Consider the following 20,935-nt stretch of genomic DNA (forward strand, 5'->3'; position numbering starts at 1 on the left):
GGGGCAGATGCAATTGATTTGATTATTCACCAGTAAGAGTGTGACCCATAGAGATGCTTTATTTAAGTAATCTAATATTGTGCAGCCAAAGGCCAAGCTGCCGTCTTCAAAGGGGACAGGCTTGATTTAACAAAGCCGTATGGCGTGCACTCTCATGTCATGATTATCATTAGTGAAAAGAGCCCATGCCATAAATAACACTCCTCCTAACAACATCCCTAGACACAGACAGCCACCATTAGACAGTTTGTCACATTCTGGGAAATGGTTCAATTCAGCATGTATGCCAAGATTTGATATTGTTTACAAAAAAGCAAAAACAATACAATACAAAGGAATTTGTGATCAATTGCACATTACACAAAGAATAATTCAATAATGAGAAAGCACACAAAGCCAGTTCTAGTCTGATTAACATGTTGACATGCTGAATTAGGCAGAGCTACGATCACATTATCTAGGTCTTGCTAGTTTGCCTTAAGGTTTCAGACATTTAAAAAAAAAAAATGAAGCTTACTTATTTCAAAGCTCTTACATGCATGTTCACTTGTTAATTTAGCAAACAATACTTTCAGTTACCGGTAAGAGTGTCCTAACCATTTGTTATTATTGTCAAAGTTGACAGTGGTTAAGCTGCTTAATATTTTTGTGGAAACAGTGATACTTTTTTTTCAGGAATCGTTAGTTAATAGAAAGTTCAAGAATGTAATGCATCTTTGCTGAATAAAAATATTGATCTAAAAAACAAATCGTACTGACCCCAAACTATTCCACTGAATTAAGACAGTTTGTCCCAGAATCACTGCAGAAGATGCTAAAAGACTTCCTGCCAGATTCTGCCAGGGCCTGCATATGAGGGCTTAGTGTAATGAAGAACAAGTCCAACCACAAACACTCAGAAAACCACAGAATATCTGCCTGAAGTGTGGTACAACGCACTCAAGCAAGCTTATGAGGCACAGTGTTTATCCTGTAGGCATGACTACGGAGCTCTGCAGAATGATACCATTGTAGACCCAAATCTCACCAACTTGTCTCACTAATGCCTGAGAGAAAAGACCAAGATGAGCGATTAAAAAAAGGGAGAGGAATGAGCGGCTTGTGTGGCCATTCAGATCTGGAGAAAATTAAGACGTCTGCTGCAGACTAACAGTAAATCCCTCTCCTCTCTCAAAATGGGCCCTTCTTAGATTCTCCCATTCAGCTCACAGAGGAAAGCCTAAGTCGCTGTTTCTTACCTTTAAAAGGTAAAATGGAGAAGGAATGTGGAATATTTGACTTTCTCTTGGAAATGTTTGCTTTACACTGTTTGAGACAGGAAGTCTGCATTGATTCATCTTCCTTCCTTGGTCAGCACACCACAGGCACAGTCAGACTAATAAATGAGCATTAGTCATGACAAGTACATGAACACAGCCTCTTCAAATCAACATATTTCTGTCATGCTGTTCCACTGTTCGCATGAGTTTAACTAGAGCAGGGGTAGGCAACGTCGGTCCTGGAGTGCCACTGTCCTGTAGAGTTTAGCTCCATCCCTAATCGAACACACCCGAACAAGCTAATCAAGGTCTTCAGAATTACTAGGGCTACAGGCAGGTGAGAAACCGACATGCCTACCCCTGAACTAGAGTGACGGCTCTTGGAAAAATGATATTGCAATTGTTCACGATGATGGGTTGTGTGTGTTACTGTTCAGGTTTAAATGGGGATCCTAATGATGTTCTACATTATTCAGCGGACAGAGGCTGCAGGATTTTGTGGGCCTTGAGAGCTTTTCCCCAAGCTCCAGACCCTGCTCTTTGATTGATGCCTTCTTGGCACCTCGGTCGGAAATGTTTGAGAGGAAAAGCCCTCAGTCTCTTGCTTTTGAAGGCCGTCCTGCTGCCAAATTGTAGAAAAAATAAAGACCTCCACTCATCTCAAATTCTCAAATAACGATGGGACATAAGTTTAGAACTCCTTGGTTTTTCAGAACTCCCGGGTTCTTCCCATTAAAATAATATTTTTTCTTAGTGTGAAGAACATTTGTGACCCTGGACCACAAAACCAGTCTTAAGTCGTTGGGGTATATTTGTAGCAATTGCCACAAATACATTGTATAGGTCAAAATTATTGATTTTTCTTTTATGCCAAAAATCATTAGGATATTAAGTAAAGTTCATGTTCCATAAGATATTTTGTAAATTTCCTAACATAAACATATCAAAACATATTTTTTGATTAATAATGTGCATTGCTAAGAACTTCATTTGGTCAACTTTAAAGCCAAATATTGTCCAATCCTAACAAAGCATATATCAATGGAAAGCTTATTTATTCCGCTTTCAGATTGAAAAATTGACCCTCGTGACTGGTTTTGTGGTCGAGGGTCACATTTTAATAATCTAAAGAACGTTTAGTAAAGAATCTTTCTATTTAAGAGTGTAGCTGAATCTGAACACGCATGAAAAACCAATGAAGATCCCACAACCTGGAATTAATTTACTCTTGAAGAGGGTTGTTAGAATGTATTCTGTACGAGAAGTGGCTCATATATCTGAAATGACTGATGTTGATGAAGAACATTCAGGCATGCAGATGATGTTTAGACCTGGGAAACATCATTTGAACTTTCACTTCAAACAACACAGATTCTGGAATTTAGATTTGGGTAATGTAAAATGAGTTGGTCAAATTGAGTTTGTCCTTCTAATGAATCTAATGCATCAATGCCACAGTATTTAATTAATGTTTTCAGAGCTGGAGAAACCCAACTAGACTAACTAAACCTAACCTGTGTGTTCTTATAGCTCCAGATATGGATCAGTGTATGAGACCAGCATAAAACACTCGTGTCGATCTAAACTTCAAGATGAGAGTCAAAGAATGATCAAACTTTCATCCTCTTTGTGTTATTTCAGATGGTTGAAATGTGTGTGGGGGGGATCTCAGTTCCCAGGCTGACTGAGTTACAGCTCTGATAACAGTATGGCACAGCACGGTCGTTGGAAATGAAGACATTTACTTGGCTATATAAATGGGGACATACCACAGAGCAGTGATTCTCAACCATTTCGGCTTCCAGGCATTGTCCAGGACAAAATTGAAGGTCCTGTTATATGAGGTGATATGTTCCTCTGGTACTTCTGTTGTAATAAAACAATCTAAAAAATATGATTGATGTACATCTTTAGTTTTAGTGTTCTTTAAATATAATGTTCATTATCACTTAAACACATTTAATATTATTTTATTATTAAATACTTATGTAGACTTATTCTTATTATTAGGCCATTCCCAGGGTTGTTATTATTAGGGCCCCCCTGGTTGTTTGAGAACAACTGCCATAGACTTTTATTGTTGTTATATGCTAATTATACAAACTGTAGACAAACCCTAACAGAAGCAGCAGTTAGATTTTAAGACGTGGTGCTTCTACTTACTAGCTTTTGACCTTAAACACAAAGTGTAGTCACATGACATCTTTAATCGCTCATCTTCTGTTTAATGCTGGTGGACTAACAATATTTACCCATAGTGCACCTGTGTGTCTGCTTGGCTCACAGCTGTGTCATGTTGTTTTTCAGTTTGCTCATTCCCACGTTCTTTATCTTTCTTACTCTCAACATAAACATCTTCACTTTAACTCTGGCTTTGCTATGGTTCCCTTATCTTGTATCGGTACGGTCTTACCCCAGATTACTATCTACTCATGTGTGCGCATATAGGTAATCACATAAAAGGGGTCTCTAAAGCGGTGTCTGAATGTCCCATCCATCTCTCCTGCCTGTCATGCCTCAGTCACTGGCTATTCTAGACTGTACTTTTGATCTTCAGTAACCCCAGTAGTTTTGTGAGGCCCTAAGTAGAACTGTAAGTTATGCATCATGAGCATGTTAGTTGTGTAGAGTTTCTTTCAAGGCAGTTGTGTGGTTTGGGTGACATTCAGTCAGTAAGATCAATGAGTTTACTGATAATCTACTTGAAATTAGTGACTAAGGTAATAATTTAATAATATGGTTATGTGTTATAAGGAGAACAAGAGAGGTAGTTGAGATGGGCCCACATGGTGAGAGTTATAAATGTCTTTACTGTCACTTAATTCGTTTTCTCTTAATTACCTTTTATTCATTAAAATGTAACATTGTGGATTGGGAAATATTCCAGTTAATAATACCCAATGAGAATCCAATTCATAACATACGGCCACACTGAGATTTCAGGGGAATTTACCTGCTTGCTAGCCTGGCGAGTACTGACATGATTGTTGGTTGAGATGATAGTGGGAGACTGATGAGAGATAATTATAGTATTTGCAGTGAACATAATCTTTATTTACAAAGAAACGCTCCAATATTGATTACGTTGAGCCTGCTTAATTTTTTCAAGAAAGCCAGTGATGCATGTTTGTGTTGCAGATGTGATATGGCATGCAGTATAAATGTTGTATGGACTGTACAGACGTTTTTTACCATCTCCTTGCAGGATTAATGATTGCATTTACGCTTATATTGATTAATCAGCTGTCAGTCGATAAGCTCAATTAATTAAATTTTTAATGGACATTAACCAGTCACTGACTAAACTACAAGCTCAACAATAAAACTGTGAATGACAGAGAACGAGATCATGCTTATGAAGAGCAAATAGACACAGTAAAGTTAGACTAGAGGCCTATTTCTTAAAATGTGGCTGGAGCAGCTGTTATTTTTAGCAGCGTATTGGTTGCTCTCTGCACTGGCTTCAAGAGTCAGGTTTCACCGCCAGTCGCCGTTCTTCTCTAAACTTCTCAGATTGGAAGTCTCATGATGGAGACCACCCGGGACACTGATCAGCTGCTTTCAGGACACATGTGGACATGGTAGAAGAAAAGCTTGGGCTGGGTTTTGACAGACAAGGCCAGGCTTGAGTGATTCACTTCCTGAGAGTGTGTTTATCTGTGTGCCTGTGTTGAACTTAATACCATCTTACTAGTTTGATGGGCAGTACATTGCATTTCATTTAGGATGTAGGATGATCCATAGCCTAACTGAGGTCATCTTGAATTCTCATTGTTTGCATTAGAAACAAAAAATGTTTAAGTATTTATGTTAAATGTTAAGTATTCATGTCAATACTGTTGAGAGATAGTTGTAAAGAAAGATTATTGCTGCCTCTGATTATTTGTATGTTTCTCTGCAGGACTCTGAATCTCTGGACAACTGTATTCAGAGCACACTCTCCGCTCTGTACCCTCCATTTGAAGCCACTGCGGCCACCGTGCTATGCCAGGTGTTAGACGTGGTTGAGACGAAATACCGTGGAGACGGACTACGCTATATCATCGACTTCCTGGTGCCCGCTAAACACATCCTACAGAGCATTCAACAGGATGCATGCGTGAGTTTCAAAGTTCTATTTATTTGTTCATTTATTCATTATTATTTTTTATATATGTTATGTTTTTATTATATCAGAAATATAAAGTGAAGAAAGTAATAAATCTAAACTAATCCTAATAAATCTCAACTAAAAATGTATAGACATGCATTCACTTGTATTTAACAGGATGCATGTGTGACACATTTCCCTTTCATTCTTTTCATTTCCCTTACTCATTGCTTAACTCATTCTGTCATTTATCTTAGTGTAACATTTACGACCATATTGTGTTCATGATTTCTCTTTCAGCCTCTGGTTGTGTTTTGTCATGTCCTATTCTGTCTGTCATGTTTTGTTAGCTGAGCCCCCACTAATCATTAGTCATCATGAGGGTGTACTCAGAACACACACGTGCATGTTAAAACAAAAGGCACGGCAAGCCTGTTGGCCTGAATGTTTGTGTTAGTGCTTCTTGTTTTGGTTATTTGAGAACAAGCCTCCAGAAGTCCTATAAACGCTGCAGAGCGCTGGGATCTTTCTCAGCCAGATCAGTACAGATACACACACTCACATGCTCTACACAGCTGTCTACACACTCATGTTCTTTACACTCAACTTCAGCTGCTGGTCCCTCAGTTAAAGTTTTCTTTGTGACGCCCCCATATGTTACACGCACAGCATACTTTACTCCAAGTGACAAGGAGAGGACAGGAAATGATGGATAGATGGGGATCTGGAAATAACAAAAGCCGGGCTCAAACTCACACTACAAAAAAGATCAGCTTAGAATAATATCAGTCGAGAGGCCTGTAGTCTGGTTGATGTATACATGCTGAACAAAGCTGAGTTAAAGTCACGTTATCTAGGTCTGTCAGTCTGACTGGTACAGTATCAGTTGGACCAATGTCTTTATATGACATTTTAAAAAGATAGATTTAGTCTGACTGAAGTCAAACATTTAAAACGCATGTAAAGACTTTATGACTTCTGATCATTCTGACAACAGAAAGACCTCAGAAATACCCATCATCAAATACTCATGAGTACAGTATAAATTGTACTTGGTGACCATTGTATGTCTATTTCTGTTTTGTGTGTGTGTTGTACTTGGAATGTGTTAATTTTCTTCTGTATTTCTTTGGGGGGAAAAAAAGATATACCCATCATCCCTACTCTGCACACTCACACTAAGGAATATCTGTGATGTTTCATGAGCTGAAAGCCAGCACCACTAACCAGAGGACAGCTGGAATGGTTCCAGTGTGCACCTGAAAAAAAGACCCTTTAATAGGACACCTACCATTTTATTTATACCCCCTTTAAGTTCTCAGTTTTTGTAGTGTTGTGTGTGCGTGTGTGTGTGTCAATGTGCATTTATACTCTCGTGAACCCTGTGGGAACAGCGGCTGCTCGCTGCACCTGGGGTCAGTGGAGTATCTCCAGGTCTCTTCCTCTGTGGTGGGGGCTGCAGCTTCAAGGTGAATGAAGATATAATAATGGGAAACAGAAGCTTAAACTGAGAGGTCTGTGAATAAAAAGCCCTTTCACCCCCCCTTACCTTCGGCACAAGGACACCCAGCTCTCCTTCCTCCCTTGCCCTACTCTGCTTTTCAAAGGAAACGGGTCATTTTCAGCCTACCGTAGTCAACTTAAGCAGAATATTCATTTCATCGCCGATATATCCGAAAGCACATTTGTATCAAATTACACAGAGAGGGTCAGTATTGCAGTCTCTGACATGACTGTCAAGGCATATAGGAAGAAACCCACTGAATTATGCAGTTGTTTCGGGCCTCCAAGGCTATTTCTAATTCTTTAGTGTCCCAGTACACTTCTGTTGTAGTAAACTTTGCAAGCAGAATTCATTCAAATGAATGAAACCGGGTACAGAGTGACTACAGGGCTCTCTTTCTCTCGCTCTCTCTCTGAAATTGAGTTACAATAAAGGGGCATATTGTGCAAACTGTCTCATTGAATCATCTACAAGCATCTGGATTCAGCAAGAAAGAATCTCTCATAATCCCTGTCCACTTTAAGCCATGCCATGGTAAATGTGGCAGAATGTTGCCTTAATTTAATTTATTGCATATATTCTACTTTTTGCAATACATATTTTTCCTTAAAATCCCCATTGAGCAAGTCAAAGTCAACTGTGGCTATTAGTTGTTACCAGTAGTTTCCTATGAGAGACAAGCCTGTTATCGTATGTCACTTTGTTCACTTAGAATGGGAAACATAGAAAACATAAAGAACCACCATGTCTTATCTTCATGTTTTAATGGCCTGAAAATTATATGTGCCAAATATAATAGTCTAACTGGATGACCCATTGACAGATCCTGGCTCTAACTCTGCTTTGCTAGATTTGTTTTAATAGCAGTATATTAAAATTTGGAATGTATTTTTTAAGATAACTGAAATGTGTCCAGCAGGTCTTTCTATGTAACTTATCAACAGTTAAATTAACAATTATTTATGGCCTGACTGATTATTCCCTCTCTCTTTTCTCTGCAGTTCCCATACTGTGGTTTCCTGTTTCGTCATGAGGGTTGGCCGCTGTGTATCCATGAGAAGATCATAATTCAGCTCTCATCTTTGGACTGGCGTGTGTTACGGCCCAGCGACTTCTACTTACAGGTGACGCCATCGCCCAAAAGCCCCCCACGCATCACGGTGAAGTGTCTGGCAGCTAGTGGGCAGCATGTGGAGGAGCTGGACGTGCCAGAGCTAGCATACACCTCTCTATTCACCATGGATTGGCTGGACTCCATCAACCGGGAGAGGAGTGTGGTCAGAAAAGCCGCCCTAGAACACTGTCTTTTATCAGCGGATAATGATATTTATAGGGTACCGTGGGAGGATATTGTTCACCCGGAGTTTATCAGCAGGCCCCCAAAAGTTACAGAAGAAGCTGAAAGTAGAGGGGTGGCCAAGGAAGTTGCCAACAGAGAGAAAAGGGACTCAGACATAGATCAAGAAGACAACCCTGGGGACATACAATGTAGGATTTTTATTGACACTTCCACGGACCAATCGGGGGAGATGGACTGTCAGAGCAAGGGGGTTAAGCTCCTCCCTACTCTCAGTGAGATCAGTAAAGGTAGCAGTGGACAGAGCTCTACCAGCACGGCAGAGGATTCGGAGGGAGAGTATGTGGAGCTAGCTGATATCTCCTTACCACGCTTTTCCCCACAGAAGGGCTCTCTCACTCAAGCCATTAGCATGAACTACAGAAATCTACATAAACCACAGACTGTGGCTTCTACTCAGCCTAAAGCCAAACCAGAGCAGAGTCTTTTGAAGAATGTTGCATGCTCGCAGAGCATGGTATGCGCCATGCTGATTGAGGAAAACCTGAGTTATACCTACCAGCCTGTGATTTTAACCCCCACTGCACCTGCAGAGGCAGAGCGTCAACTACAGCAGGTGGATGGGTCTGAGCGCACCTGTGATGCAGGTACAGCCTCCTGTGACAGTGTGTCTGAGCATGAGTCTGAGAGAGAGTTTGTGTCTCAAAACTCTGACTGTGATACTGCTCCACTTTCTGATGCATCAACACATAACATATCACAAGCAGACTCTGAACCAGTCAACACATCTCAACTACACAACAATCTAGTCAGCACATTGCAAACAAACAATAAACCAGTCAAAACATCACAACTAGTCAACGAGACGGTGAAGACACCACAATCAGAAGTTAAACCAGTAAGCACATCTCAGCAAGACAACGAACTAGTCAGTGCATCACAACCTGACTGCACACCAATTGGCACAGCACAACTAGTCAGTGAGCCAGTCAAGACACTGCATCCAGACATTGAACCAGTAAGCATAGGTCAGCTAGACAACAGTCTAGCTAGCACATCACAATCAGACACCAAACCGGTCAGCATGTCACAACTTGTCAATGAGCCAGTCAAGACTTCACAACCAGATGTTGAACCAGTAAGCATATCTCAACCAGACCTTAAACCACTAAACCTATCTCAAGTTGACAGCAAACTAGTCAACACATCACAACCAGACAGTAAACCATTCAGCACGCCACAACTAGTCAGTGAGACAGTCAAGACATCACAACCAGACCATAAACCAGTAAGTATATCTCAACTAGACAACAAACCAGTCAACACATCACAACTAGACAATGAGCCAATCGAGACAACACAAACAGACGCTAAACCAGTAAGCACGTCTCAGCTAGACAACAATCTAGTCAGCACATCACAACCAGATAACCAACTATTGCACACATCACAACTAGAATGTGAACAAGTTAATATATCTGGACCAGATAGCAAACCACTCAATGCATCACATCTGTACAGCATGCCGCTAAGTGTATCACAAACAGACAGCAAAACAGTTCACATGGAGCAACAAGACAGCGAAGTAACTAGTATATTACAACCAGAGAATGAAACGTTGTCTGGTACTTTAGAGAGGGAAAACTCAGAACACGTTTCTCCGGCTAAAATCAAACTTGTTGTGTTTGATCCTGCTGCAGAAGCAGAAGTCGTATCTGAATTTGAGCAGGTCCAAGGTGATCATGGCCTGGAAGGCTGTTGTGATTTGCAGAATTGCAAAGTGTTGGTTTCTGAGCCTATAACTGTCAGTGTGTCTTTACGAAAACAGACTGAGCAAACAGAGCACAGCCCATGTCAGATACACAAACACATCCAAACACCACCTGAGGAAGTGCATGATCTTTCTGCCACAAAAGAAGACCATGACAAGAATGAATCTGATAGTGATAATAGCTTGAGTGCAGAGGAAGAAAGTGTGCCTGTTTCGGCTTCTCCGCAAAGCGAACAGGTAGCTTTGGCCTCTGTCACCACGGCGCCTGAGGGGGATCCGGTTACACTTTTTTCACAGGGTCAGGTGAGGACAGAGTCCCACGAGGACAGAAACAATGAGACTGAGGTGGAACTCCAGACAAAAGAAGCACATGCAGAAAGAGAAGTAGTGGGAAATTTACCTTGTAAGGAGGAAGAAACGGTAGAAAAGAAAAGCATTGGAGTGACAGAAAGCAAGACAGAGAATGATATAGTAGCAGTATGTAAGGCAGAGGAAGTTGAGACTGCTCAAACAGGTCTGGTAGATGCCACACCCAAGTCTGATTCCAACATTCAAGTTCAGGAGGAGGGCAGCTCCTCTGTAGGAACAGATGAAAAGAAACAAACCGAGAAAGAGAAAGGGGTGGAGGAAGAGGAGACCGAGGGCATTACTGTGAGTGAGCAAGAGGCCATAGTGACCTGCTATTCTGAAAATAGGGTCCAGTCAGCATGCAATCAAGTCCTTGATCCAGACGCAGATGTGCCGAACACAAATGGACACATGCACACTCAGGACACACCTACCACCAAAGAAGAAGGGCAAAATACAAAGGAGGAGGAGAGAAAGGGGGAAAAGGAGGAGAGGCAAGAGAATGAGGTTACTTCCTCTGTGAATGGCTCTCCAGCAGGACATCAGCAACAAGCAGACATGGAGACCCATTACCATCAGCAGGAAGAGCAAGGTAGAGTCATCTTTACCAAAGTCCATCCTGCTCACCTTTACTTTATCCACATGCTTTTTTCTCCTCCCACTCTTTCCCCTCCATTTCCCCTTTTGCCTCCATCCCTGTTTCTTCATCTTAACAGATGCATCTAAGTTTGTATCTGCTTCAGATGCATCTAAAGATTTCCTCTGCTGATGAAGAAGAACCTGCTTCTCTTCCTTCTCTTTTTATTTATCCACTCCATTCATAACCTGCTTTCACAGCTTCATCTTCTTCCTCACATTTTATCAGTATATTTTAATGTTGATCCTTATAATCCCCTCTTTTATTCACTTCTAGCTCATTTAATGGTGTTTCATGCATGAATTGTGTTCAAATTCCCAAACTGTCTCTGTGGTTTGCAGCAGTTGTTCACTACGAGTCATTTTTTTCATCATTCATCCATTGCCGTGTCCACCTAGTATATTTACTCTAGATTAGCAGACTAGCTCCAGCGTTTCGACATTCAGGCCTCTGACAAATTATAAATGGCTCTCAAATGGCCCGTGCTATGCCCTGATACAGCTCCCTTTCTCTTTAGGCTGAAAGAAAAGCGTGGGAGGCTCTGGTTTTACTTAGACTGGGCTCTTTACAAGGATTGGCTTAGTAGCAAGTCATATTCCAGCCTCTAGACGGTTTGTTTTCAAATTTAGACACACATTAATTCCACTGAACACCGTCCAAGATCGACAACGTTTCACATCTAAACTGCTAAAGGAAACAGCTGAAGAGAAGCCTGGGTCATGTGCAGGATTTCTGCTTTGTGTACTTTAGTAACTCAATCCTGATTTCGTTTAGATTAAACTATTTTTAGATATTTGTTGAGCAGAGTGTTTTGTGTGATCAGGACCTGCTTGTATGTGCATACATCATGCATTTTATCTGTTTTTTTAAGATGCCCCTTTCACGAATAGCAAGTCTGTTCCCACAACTTATTCTTTTGTTCCTCATTTTAAGTAAAGCAACGCTATGTTGTACTAATTAGTTCCCACAATATACTAAAGGGTATTATATAAGTAGCACAACAAATTAATAAGTTGTGGGAGTGAATTCTTAATACGTGGCCACATCATTATTTTTTCTCCAGTATGTCATGTACAGGGCACCATAGCTTTTTTAATTAGTCCTCCGCATTGTGAGTTTCTGCACAGGTTGCTGTCAGTGTCCCACCTCCTCTTCCTCTTCATTCAGAGGATTTGGTTGCCAGGATGTGCTCACCTGGCTCAGGTGTGCTACAGGTGTGAAGAAAGATATATGAGGTGAGGTGGGTGGGCCTGAACACAATCCCTGCTGTGGGACCTCTGAAATTGCAGGGGATAATCAGAGGGGGATGTTTAAGTGTGTGTTCGAGGGTTATAGATGGAGTGTTTAAATAATGGAGAACGGGTGGGGGGTACACTGCTTTGAAGACAAGAACAGCAGAAAGAAGAAATGATGGTGTGTTTGTTGTGGTAGTTTGTCTATGATAGATTTGATTCTTTCTCTCCTAGTGGGTGGTTCACAAACCCTAAACATTTTTTGAGTTTTAATACAGCGGTGTATCTATACACACTAAGAGGTAAGCTTGTCTGCTATTTTTTTATTTATTCTTTTCATCATTTATAAATTTTTCAAAGGATTTCAGGTGTTATTTCTTTTAATCCACTGTTTCAAGTGAATAGGATTCACTATAAATTGAAAAGTTAACTTCAAATATTCAGTGTCAGCAGTTTGCAGGGAATGTAACTTGTGTATTTTTAGTTCTGAAAGGAAACTTTGGACAATGCTTTTGTAAGATCTATAAAACCTCTTGAAGAGCACTACAGACATTAATGAGAATCCAGTCTGTGAAAGAGCGCTGATGAGCTGGGCAGATGGAACATGCGCGCGCACACACACACACATATATTTTTCAAATTGACTAAAGAACTAGATAGTATGGATAAGATCCATAAAATTTCCAAAAATGAGCAATGTTTGATTTGTGACTTGTCCAGACCATGCATTAACTGATGTATGAGCTTTACAACAGACACATGTACACACATTCATTGGGCAGTATGTAATTGCAGTTATTCTGTTTCAATAAAAATAATGAATGTTTCTGCCATATGGAAATATATTAAGTATAAATAGCATCTTTTAGAGTTGTCCCTAGTGGTCTGACTGTTCAGTGTCCATAGCCACATCAGAAAGAAAATAAAATCAGATAGAAAGGAAAAGAAATGCATGAAGAATAAAGGCTGAAGACATGGCCCATGGCCAGACTGTGGTGAGAGAGTGTGAAGCCAAGACCCTCTGTCTGGGGCAGCACTCAGCTCCTCAGGGGGCTCATACGCTCGATTTCCTCAATGTGAGCATTCTCTGGCGAGGAGGATGTTGGGTAGACAAGGAGACAAAGAGAAAGCAAAGAGAAAGTGGGGGTAAAAAGTGGATTTTTTTCATATTTTTTTTTATTTATTGTAGCTTTTACCTAACTGAAGAAATACATTCCATTTATGTTTAGATTTCATTCCTCAGAAGCTCACTTCAGCTGTTCCAGCTCAAATCCCTTCTGAAATATAGCAATCTCAGCCAGATTATGCTTCAGAGCAATTTATACTTTTTTTCCTAGTCCTTTTGCAAGCTGTTTTACGACTCCTGGAATTCCCAGGACTCCATCTCATCTGTTTTTGATCTCAGTATCTATTTTCTGCACAGCAGCAGCAGTGCATGGCAGTGTAGTGAAGCAAAACTTTAGTTTTATGACAGTCAGAAGCTGATCTTCATTTATCTCTGAGCCCTATCGTGCTGTCAGGTATATGGGGCAGAGATCCAAGCCGCTCTATGGGTCAATGCACAGGATGATTCCTGGAATTCTTAAAATGAGCTTGTATGTTTGTGTGATTTGAAGACCGAGTTGCATGATGGTACAGATTGGGCAAAGGCTTATGCTCCATTTAACCGTCTTTGTGTTGCTGTTTTTTTTTTATAGAGGATTTAGAGAATGTGGATCTACTAGCTTTGTAAGGAGATCTGTCATGTGAAAAGACCTCAGTGTTTTCAGAGTCTGAATAGCTTTGTGTTTCATGTCCCAGAAATTTAGCTTTTTTTAAGTTTACAGCCAAATACTGTATAGTTATCAGTCAGCCATCTATAAGTATATCTTCAGTTTTGTTACTGAGCAATCAAACATTGCAATAAAGACTAACTCACATTGATCAAATCAATGTATCTGTGGACTTACTAAAGACTGAGTGATGTATTATTGTCTACAATAAAACAGGTTGTAGTTTGACTATTGAAAACATTTTAAACTGACATGCAATGGGTTTCTTTGTTTACAGTTTGGGTGTTTGTGTGTGCTCACCAGTTTCGTTTGTGTTGAAATTATCTTTCTTTTTTTCAGCATCCAGTCAGGAAGTAGGCAGCATTGCATCTCACCTGTCTGCTAAAACCCAAAGTGAACACCCCTCGGCAGCTTCTTCACCACTGCTGCCCATACCCCAGAAGTCCCAGCCTGTCCAGAGTGAGGCTCATGACATCAATCCTGATGTCCTGAGCTCAGGAGTGCTGTGTTTGCCTGGTGAGGATTTTCTTTTAATGCTATTAATGTGGTCCTTCCATAAATTTGATCCAAAAGCTCATCTTTTGAAATTAATTTTAGGAACAAGAGATAAGTCAGGCCATGCCGTTGTGACAGTGACCATGAGAAACACTATCTGGTTGAATCCGAACTGCAATAGTGGAGAGCTGGTGCGGATCATGGTCTACTTCTTCAGTACACTCAGGTAAACTACATTTCTACTTCTAATCAAGGTGCACACTTCCATTCAAAAGTTTGTAGTATAGTAAAAACAATAATATTGTGAAACATTATGGCATAATGACTTTTCTAATTGTAATTTTTTCAAATAGTGAAATGTAATTTATTCTTGTGATGGCAGATCTGAATCGGCGTCAGTAGCCATTACTCTAGTCTTCTGTGTCACATGATCCTTCATTCTAATCTGCTGATTTGGTGCTCAAGAAACATTTCTTATTATTATTATCAATGTTGAAAACAGTTGTGCTGCCTAATGTTTTTGTGGAACACATGATACATTTTTTAGGATTCTTTGATGAATAGATCAAATTGTCAAATATGTCAATATGTCAAAAGAACAGCATTTATTTGAAATAGAAATATTTTTCTGGCATAAAAATAATTTTTTTTTACTGGCACTTTTGATCAACCTAATGCATCCTTATTGATTAAAAGTATTAATTTCTTTTAAAAAAATTCAAATCTTACTGACCCCAAACTTTTGATCGGTAGTGCAGGTGTTTTCACTGCAGTGTATTAGATAACAACCTTTCTACTCTTATCAACCTGTGCTGTTTTTGTATTTAGAGTAACACAATTGTATGTGTGATTTATTTACCCATTCTTCATAAAATATGTGACCTTAATTTGTCACACAGGAAGGAAGTTAGTGCTTTGGGACTGACTGTCCTGGTGGATGCCCGCAGGTGTTCTCCAGTCCCCGCCCTCTTTAAAGCCTTCAACATTCTCCAGGTAAGAACACCCTGACGGTATGATTTGCGATAACGCAAACATAAGTCTGCCATTCATTCATAACCTCCAGAGAATCCTACACACAGAGAACTGTCACACACCGTTCACATCCCCAAGGCGTTTCCTTTCCCAGACTTGCTTCAAAACAAAATGGAATGCAAACTTGCCTTGAATCCTGATATTTAACTTCAACCAGACATCTGCTACTGAGGAATTCAGAAAACAACTTACTAAACTAAAGCAAAGATTTGAGAAAAGTTTCCATCGACAGAATCAGTCATTTTTGGCTAAACAAGGCAAATAAAAACAGCACATCATAAATGTTAACTATGATTTACCAGCTGTGGAAATAAATAGTTGCATTCAGAAACAATTACACAATAGGACATACTTGCACGAGAGAAAAAGAGAGAGGGAGGTGGGTTTGGCTTTCCTTTGCTCATCTGGGATTGGTTATTTTATAGAATACATCAACTTTTGACATGAAGAGCCTGGATTCTTGCTTGTCAGTAGTTAGTTACTTAGATTTAATCTCTTCTTAAATAAAGGTTCATCTTGTACAAGTGTAGCCTGGCCAGGGTGGCAGTAGAGAACACAAACATTATATCCTGTCAGATTTCATCATTATATACATTTACTTGGAGTCTTTATGAACAGTGGATAGCTTATCTCATCCGAGTGGCCTTAGAGTGTAAAAAATAGTCAAGTGAACTGATTGAATCACCTCAGAAGTTATTTACATGAGGGATGTAAAGAAACCAGTAAATAATCCCTCAGAGATACTGCAGGATCTTGATTCCTGAGAACATTTTATGGAAGTGAATTTAGAGTTTGTGCCATGGACCTTAATGCAGATTAATTCAGCTTTCTTCTCCTGCCTGCAACCTGCCCCACTCTAAAAGATTGAGGATGTGCCAATGCTGACTTCACCATTTAGACTTCCTGAGTGAGATAGAGAGCAATAAACATGAGCAATATAAAAGTAAAATTGAGAATGGTTTTAATGACAGTGTTGTTTTAAATAGCACTGGGCCTCTAGAAGAGGTTTTCATCATCCTCATTTGAGCTGTAGCACAGCTGCAGAAATTCCCTGTGTGACCTTTCCTTCATTTTTTTCTCTCTTTTCTTTGATGTTTTATCTGTATCTGTAATCCATGATGAACAGCATACAAGTGCTGTCTTGTGGAAAAGGTGGCTTTACTGAATGCTTTTGAGATTGTTGATGATATGCTGCTAAACTATGTGAACGTCACGCGTTAGAGCACCCTTCAATGTATTCAGGGTCAGTGCTAACACTGACAGATGAGATCTGTCTGAATGAATGCAGTAGCTCAGCGACCGGTCCTCAGGGAACAGACACGGGCTCTCCTTCCTCCACTGATACTATCATCTTATTATTGATGTCCTTTTCAGCTGACAATTGCACTTTTCCCTCAGGCCTCTGTATTCAAATAGATAAGTTTGAATCATGGCCAACCAAGAAATTGACTTTCTTTTGCTTTATAAACTGATTTGGCAACAATATAGTAATGGTTTGGTTATAAGAAATGTTTGATTTGAATTTTGAGGATGGGAGTTTCATCAACAATATAAATTTGTCAACCTGTTTCACCTGGTTTACACTACCATTAAAAAGTTCAGGGTGGGTAAGATTTGTTTAATGTTTCTTATGCTCACAAATGCTGCATTTATTTGATCAAAAATAGACTTTTTTATAATATAATATTATATTATATATACTGTAAGTATATAATATAATAATTATTTTTTATGATTTAAATATATTAAACTTTTTTCTGTTTCAATACTCATTTATTCCTGTAATGGCAAAGCTGTATTTTCAGCATCCATTACTGTATTCTTCAATGTCTCATGATCCTTCAGAAATAATTTTAATATGCTAATTTGATTATTTAAATATATATTAGCATCACTGTTGATCAACTGAATACATCTTTGCTGAATAGATGTTTTAAAAAATCTTACTTTCGAGCAGTAATGTATATATTCATAGTTGTTGGAGTTGTGACACATGTCTGAGTTTAGTTTATCAGTCTCATAAAAAAGTATAATCCCAAAATATTCTGTTCTCTGCCAGGCTTTTGTTAACATGGAACAGTCCCCACATTTATCATTCCCTCTCTTTGGCCCCCACAAGACAGGGGAAAACTGGAAACCTGATCCATCCTCACCAAGTATTCATTATTTTAATACATTCAAAAAGCAAAGTGAAAAGAACGTAGGCAGTAAATATCAGCGGTAATTATGTCTCAGTGCTGAAGAGTTTGTTGATGTTTCTGGAACATTCCTTAGTAAATATGCTATTGTTTCATTCCAGCAAAGCTTTTCTTCCTTCTGTTCAGATGTGGCTATGATGGCATGATAATGCTTGCATGATCAGTATGCATGATGACATGCTAGGAAACAGACAAAAACAGCTCTCAAATGGCATAAAAGACTTCTCTGGTCTGTTTTTACGGTGTTGTTTTTCTGCTCTTTTGTTATGGGACATACAACTCGTTTCATTCACACTGACAGAAGGCTTGAAAGTTGGCATGTAATTCACCCTGCTTATTTTCTAAATGTTATTTATCATATCGATCTTACAATATATCCATTCATGTTCCAATTTTTGCATTTTTTTTTTTAAATGCCACAATTGTTAATCAAAAGGTAATCACTTGATCTTCCGGTGAAACAACAGACTTTCCTCTGGTGATGTATGCTAAAGTTTTCCAAACATTTTGTTTATAACAATCGACTGCAAGCTCGCATTCAGATCTGTCTCCACCAGTCAACAACTGAAGAATATCAAGTCTCCACTCTATACTTTTTGGGTTGTGAATTTAAGGAATAGTCAAATAGTACAAATACTGTCTCTATCAATAGAAATATATATAAAATTATGTTTAAAAAGTTTTATTAAATGACTGCAAAAGCATTTTTGGTCTGTTGGACGGGGAACACTGGTTTAGTCAGTGAACTGTGTAATTCTTGGTGCTATCTGTGATATATAGTCTGTTCAATCTCTACAGGAAGCTATGCCGGGATGCATCCATACAGTACTGCTGCTGGCCGACAGAGATCTGGCTCTACGTGTGGAGAAAACCACTTCTATACAGGTAACACAGAAATATTACCCATCACCTGTAACTTGCCCTGACTTTACAGCCACAGTAAAACTCAATAACAGCAGACGTCAACATCTGTGTTATGTGCCACATGTTGAGGGCTGGAGGATGGAAAATACAAACATAAATCCATAGTTTACACTATAGAAGAGGAAAACAAAGCTCCTGGAGAACAATGTCAGTTTACTGAAGGTTTCTACTTAGGGCTAGAGGAAAAGAGAAAAACATCCTCTAATAAAACGTACCTGAATGGTTTTGTTCCAGAGCAGTGACCCCCTTATAGAAACAAACTGCATCCAATAGTTACTCTGCACTTTCTGAGAAATAGATGACTATTTTAAAGCACAACTGTCTGTACTGAGACGTTGCATGTGCATGACACAAATGAGACTGCCAGAGATAGACTCTTGTAGTTACGGAGGAAAGTGCTTCAGTTGAGAATGCCATAACAGCTGAATAGATAATGTAGCCTAGACATCTATCTAAGCTATTAGAACAGCCATTGTGGCATCTGAAGTGTTTATGATAGCACTGCAACCCATATTTGGCCCCTTTAATGCAGAAGCTAAACCTGACTGTTGTGTTATTTTGGCATCTGTCAGGTGGAGTTGTTGACATCGCTCAAGTCTCTCTATAAGCATGTGGACATCGCTCAACTCCCCACTGAGTTTGAAGGCACTTTCCCTTATTCCCACAGCAGCTGGATCTGTTTCAGAATGGTGAGAAAATTATCATCTTCAGTATTCTCATTAGGGGTCGACCGATTATCGACCTGGCCGATTATTGGCACCGATATTAAGCATTTTTATGATAATCGGCATCGGTCATTTTCAAAACCGATGTGCCGATAAAATTATTTAATTTTGAAACGCGCTATTTGGCTCTGATGCAGCCTGTCGGAACTCACCACTCTGTGGCCTAGAGCAGTCTCCGCCCACCACGCATCTGATTTGTTGAGAGTCAGGAGTCCGACCAATCAACGTGGAAGACTAGGCGCTCTCACACCGAAAGCGCTTGCTAACTGGTGCTGCTTCATCAGCGCATCAGTTCTCTCTCAAAGGCAGCAGCAGACGTTGCTCAAGTTGCAATAAATTACAATCCACTACACTGAAGTTGTAAAAACAACAATATTATCTTTATGGTTTCCGAGATGGGGGAAACGCAGGGGGAATCGCGGAATCCAGTCATATAAATGGCATTTACTGTATAACGCGGAGTCACGGAATTAGTCAAAGTTTGGATGAATTAATCAAAAGTAGGTCAGTACACTTAAATCGACTCATGATATGGACTATCTGTAAACATTAAGCTGCAAAAAGACTATTTAAATATGAATTCTGCATGTTCGGCGTGTCTCTGTATATGTGAAAGGCACAGGCGCGCGGTTTTGACACACACACACACACACACACTGAAGTGCGCACGCTCGCGGCGTTTTCCGCATCTGCCATGTCACTAAATGAGGACATAAATACATGAACATCATCCCCAGAACTGCTCTGAGAGTTACTTCATGAGCATTTGACTGTTTCGTTTGAGTAAAACGATCGTCATATCATAAATGGGCTACAGAAACTTAAGAGGTCCTCATGGCAACCCGTCAAAATAAAAGTTCGGTTTATTTACTAATGCTACTACAATTATTACAACTTTTGTTTAAAAGAACAATCACACAATAAGCTATTTCTTACATGTTTTAATTTTAATAGTAAACATTTGTTTGCCAAAAAATAGTTCAACTCTCATTTGATTAAAAGATAAATTAAATCAATGTTTTATGCCTTCATTTGCACTGCTCTGTAAATGAAAACTAATGGAAATTACTGTCACATAGGCCAAGACTAAGATACTGTCACATAGGCCAAGATTAAGTTACTGTCACATAGGCCAAGATTAGGATGACGGAAATTGGGACATTTCAATAGGCTATTGAACCAAGTGTGCCTATAACAGGCTATTAGTGTTATAGTTTCATTAAAATAGTTGCGGTCTTCTTCGCAACTTCTACAATGGAGCTATGAAGACAATTAAATTATTTACACTTATTATATACATTGCGCTTTTTAAATTAATCAACTGATGTGCATTAGATGATGAATTGAATAGTCACCTCTTGTAGGTTATGATTTAGTCAACCGAAAATAATTAATGAAGAATTATGAGAGGTTATGCTATTACACATACATTTCTAACATGTAAATTATTGAAGCCAAATACTTACATTTCCCCAAGCTGTTTAGCTGTAGTATTTAGTATTCATAGGCTTAATCATGAAGCATACAGTGGCCCCACTTTTAACTCTCTCTTTATATATTACCCTTATTGTAGATGAATGCATGGGGTAAGAGTAAGAAGTGCAACCAACACTAGGGAAGGCCGTTTTTGTCAGAGCCCTTGTTATTCTTA

The 20,935-nt window shown here is 39.4% G+C and overlaps 1 protein-coding gene across 1 annotated transcript in view; it reads left to right on the forward strand.

Annotated features, from left to right (window-relative positions):
* LOC306843373 (uncharacterized protein) overlaps nt 1-20,935 on the forward strand; it is a 70,876-nt gene that overhangs the window by 13,282 nt on the left and 36,659 nt on the right. The window contains exons 2-8 of the mRNA XM_079374823.1: nt 5,161-5,358; nt 7,855-10,861; nt 14,250-14,426; nt 14,508-14,631; nt 15,305-15,398; nt 18,434-18,520; nt 19,132-19,248. Coding sequence (XP_079230949.1) covers nt 5,161-5,358; nt 7,855-10,861; nt 14,250-14,426; nt 14,508-14,631; nt 15,305-15,398; nt 18,434-18,520; nt 19,132-19,248 — 3,804 coding nt within the window. The remainder of the gene's footprint in view (nt 1-5,160; nt 5,359-7,854; nt 10,862-14,249; nt 14,427-14,507; nt 14,632-15,304; nt 15,399-18,433; nt 18,521-19,131; nt 19,249-20,935) is intronic.

Source organism: Barbus barbus, assembly GCF_936440315.1.
Source record: "Barbus barbus genome assembly, chromosome: 2".
NCBI classification, from domain to species: Eukaryota; Metazoa; Chordata; class Actinopteri; order Cypriniformes; family Cyprinidae; genus Barbus; species Barbus barbus.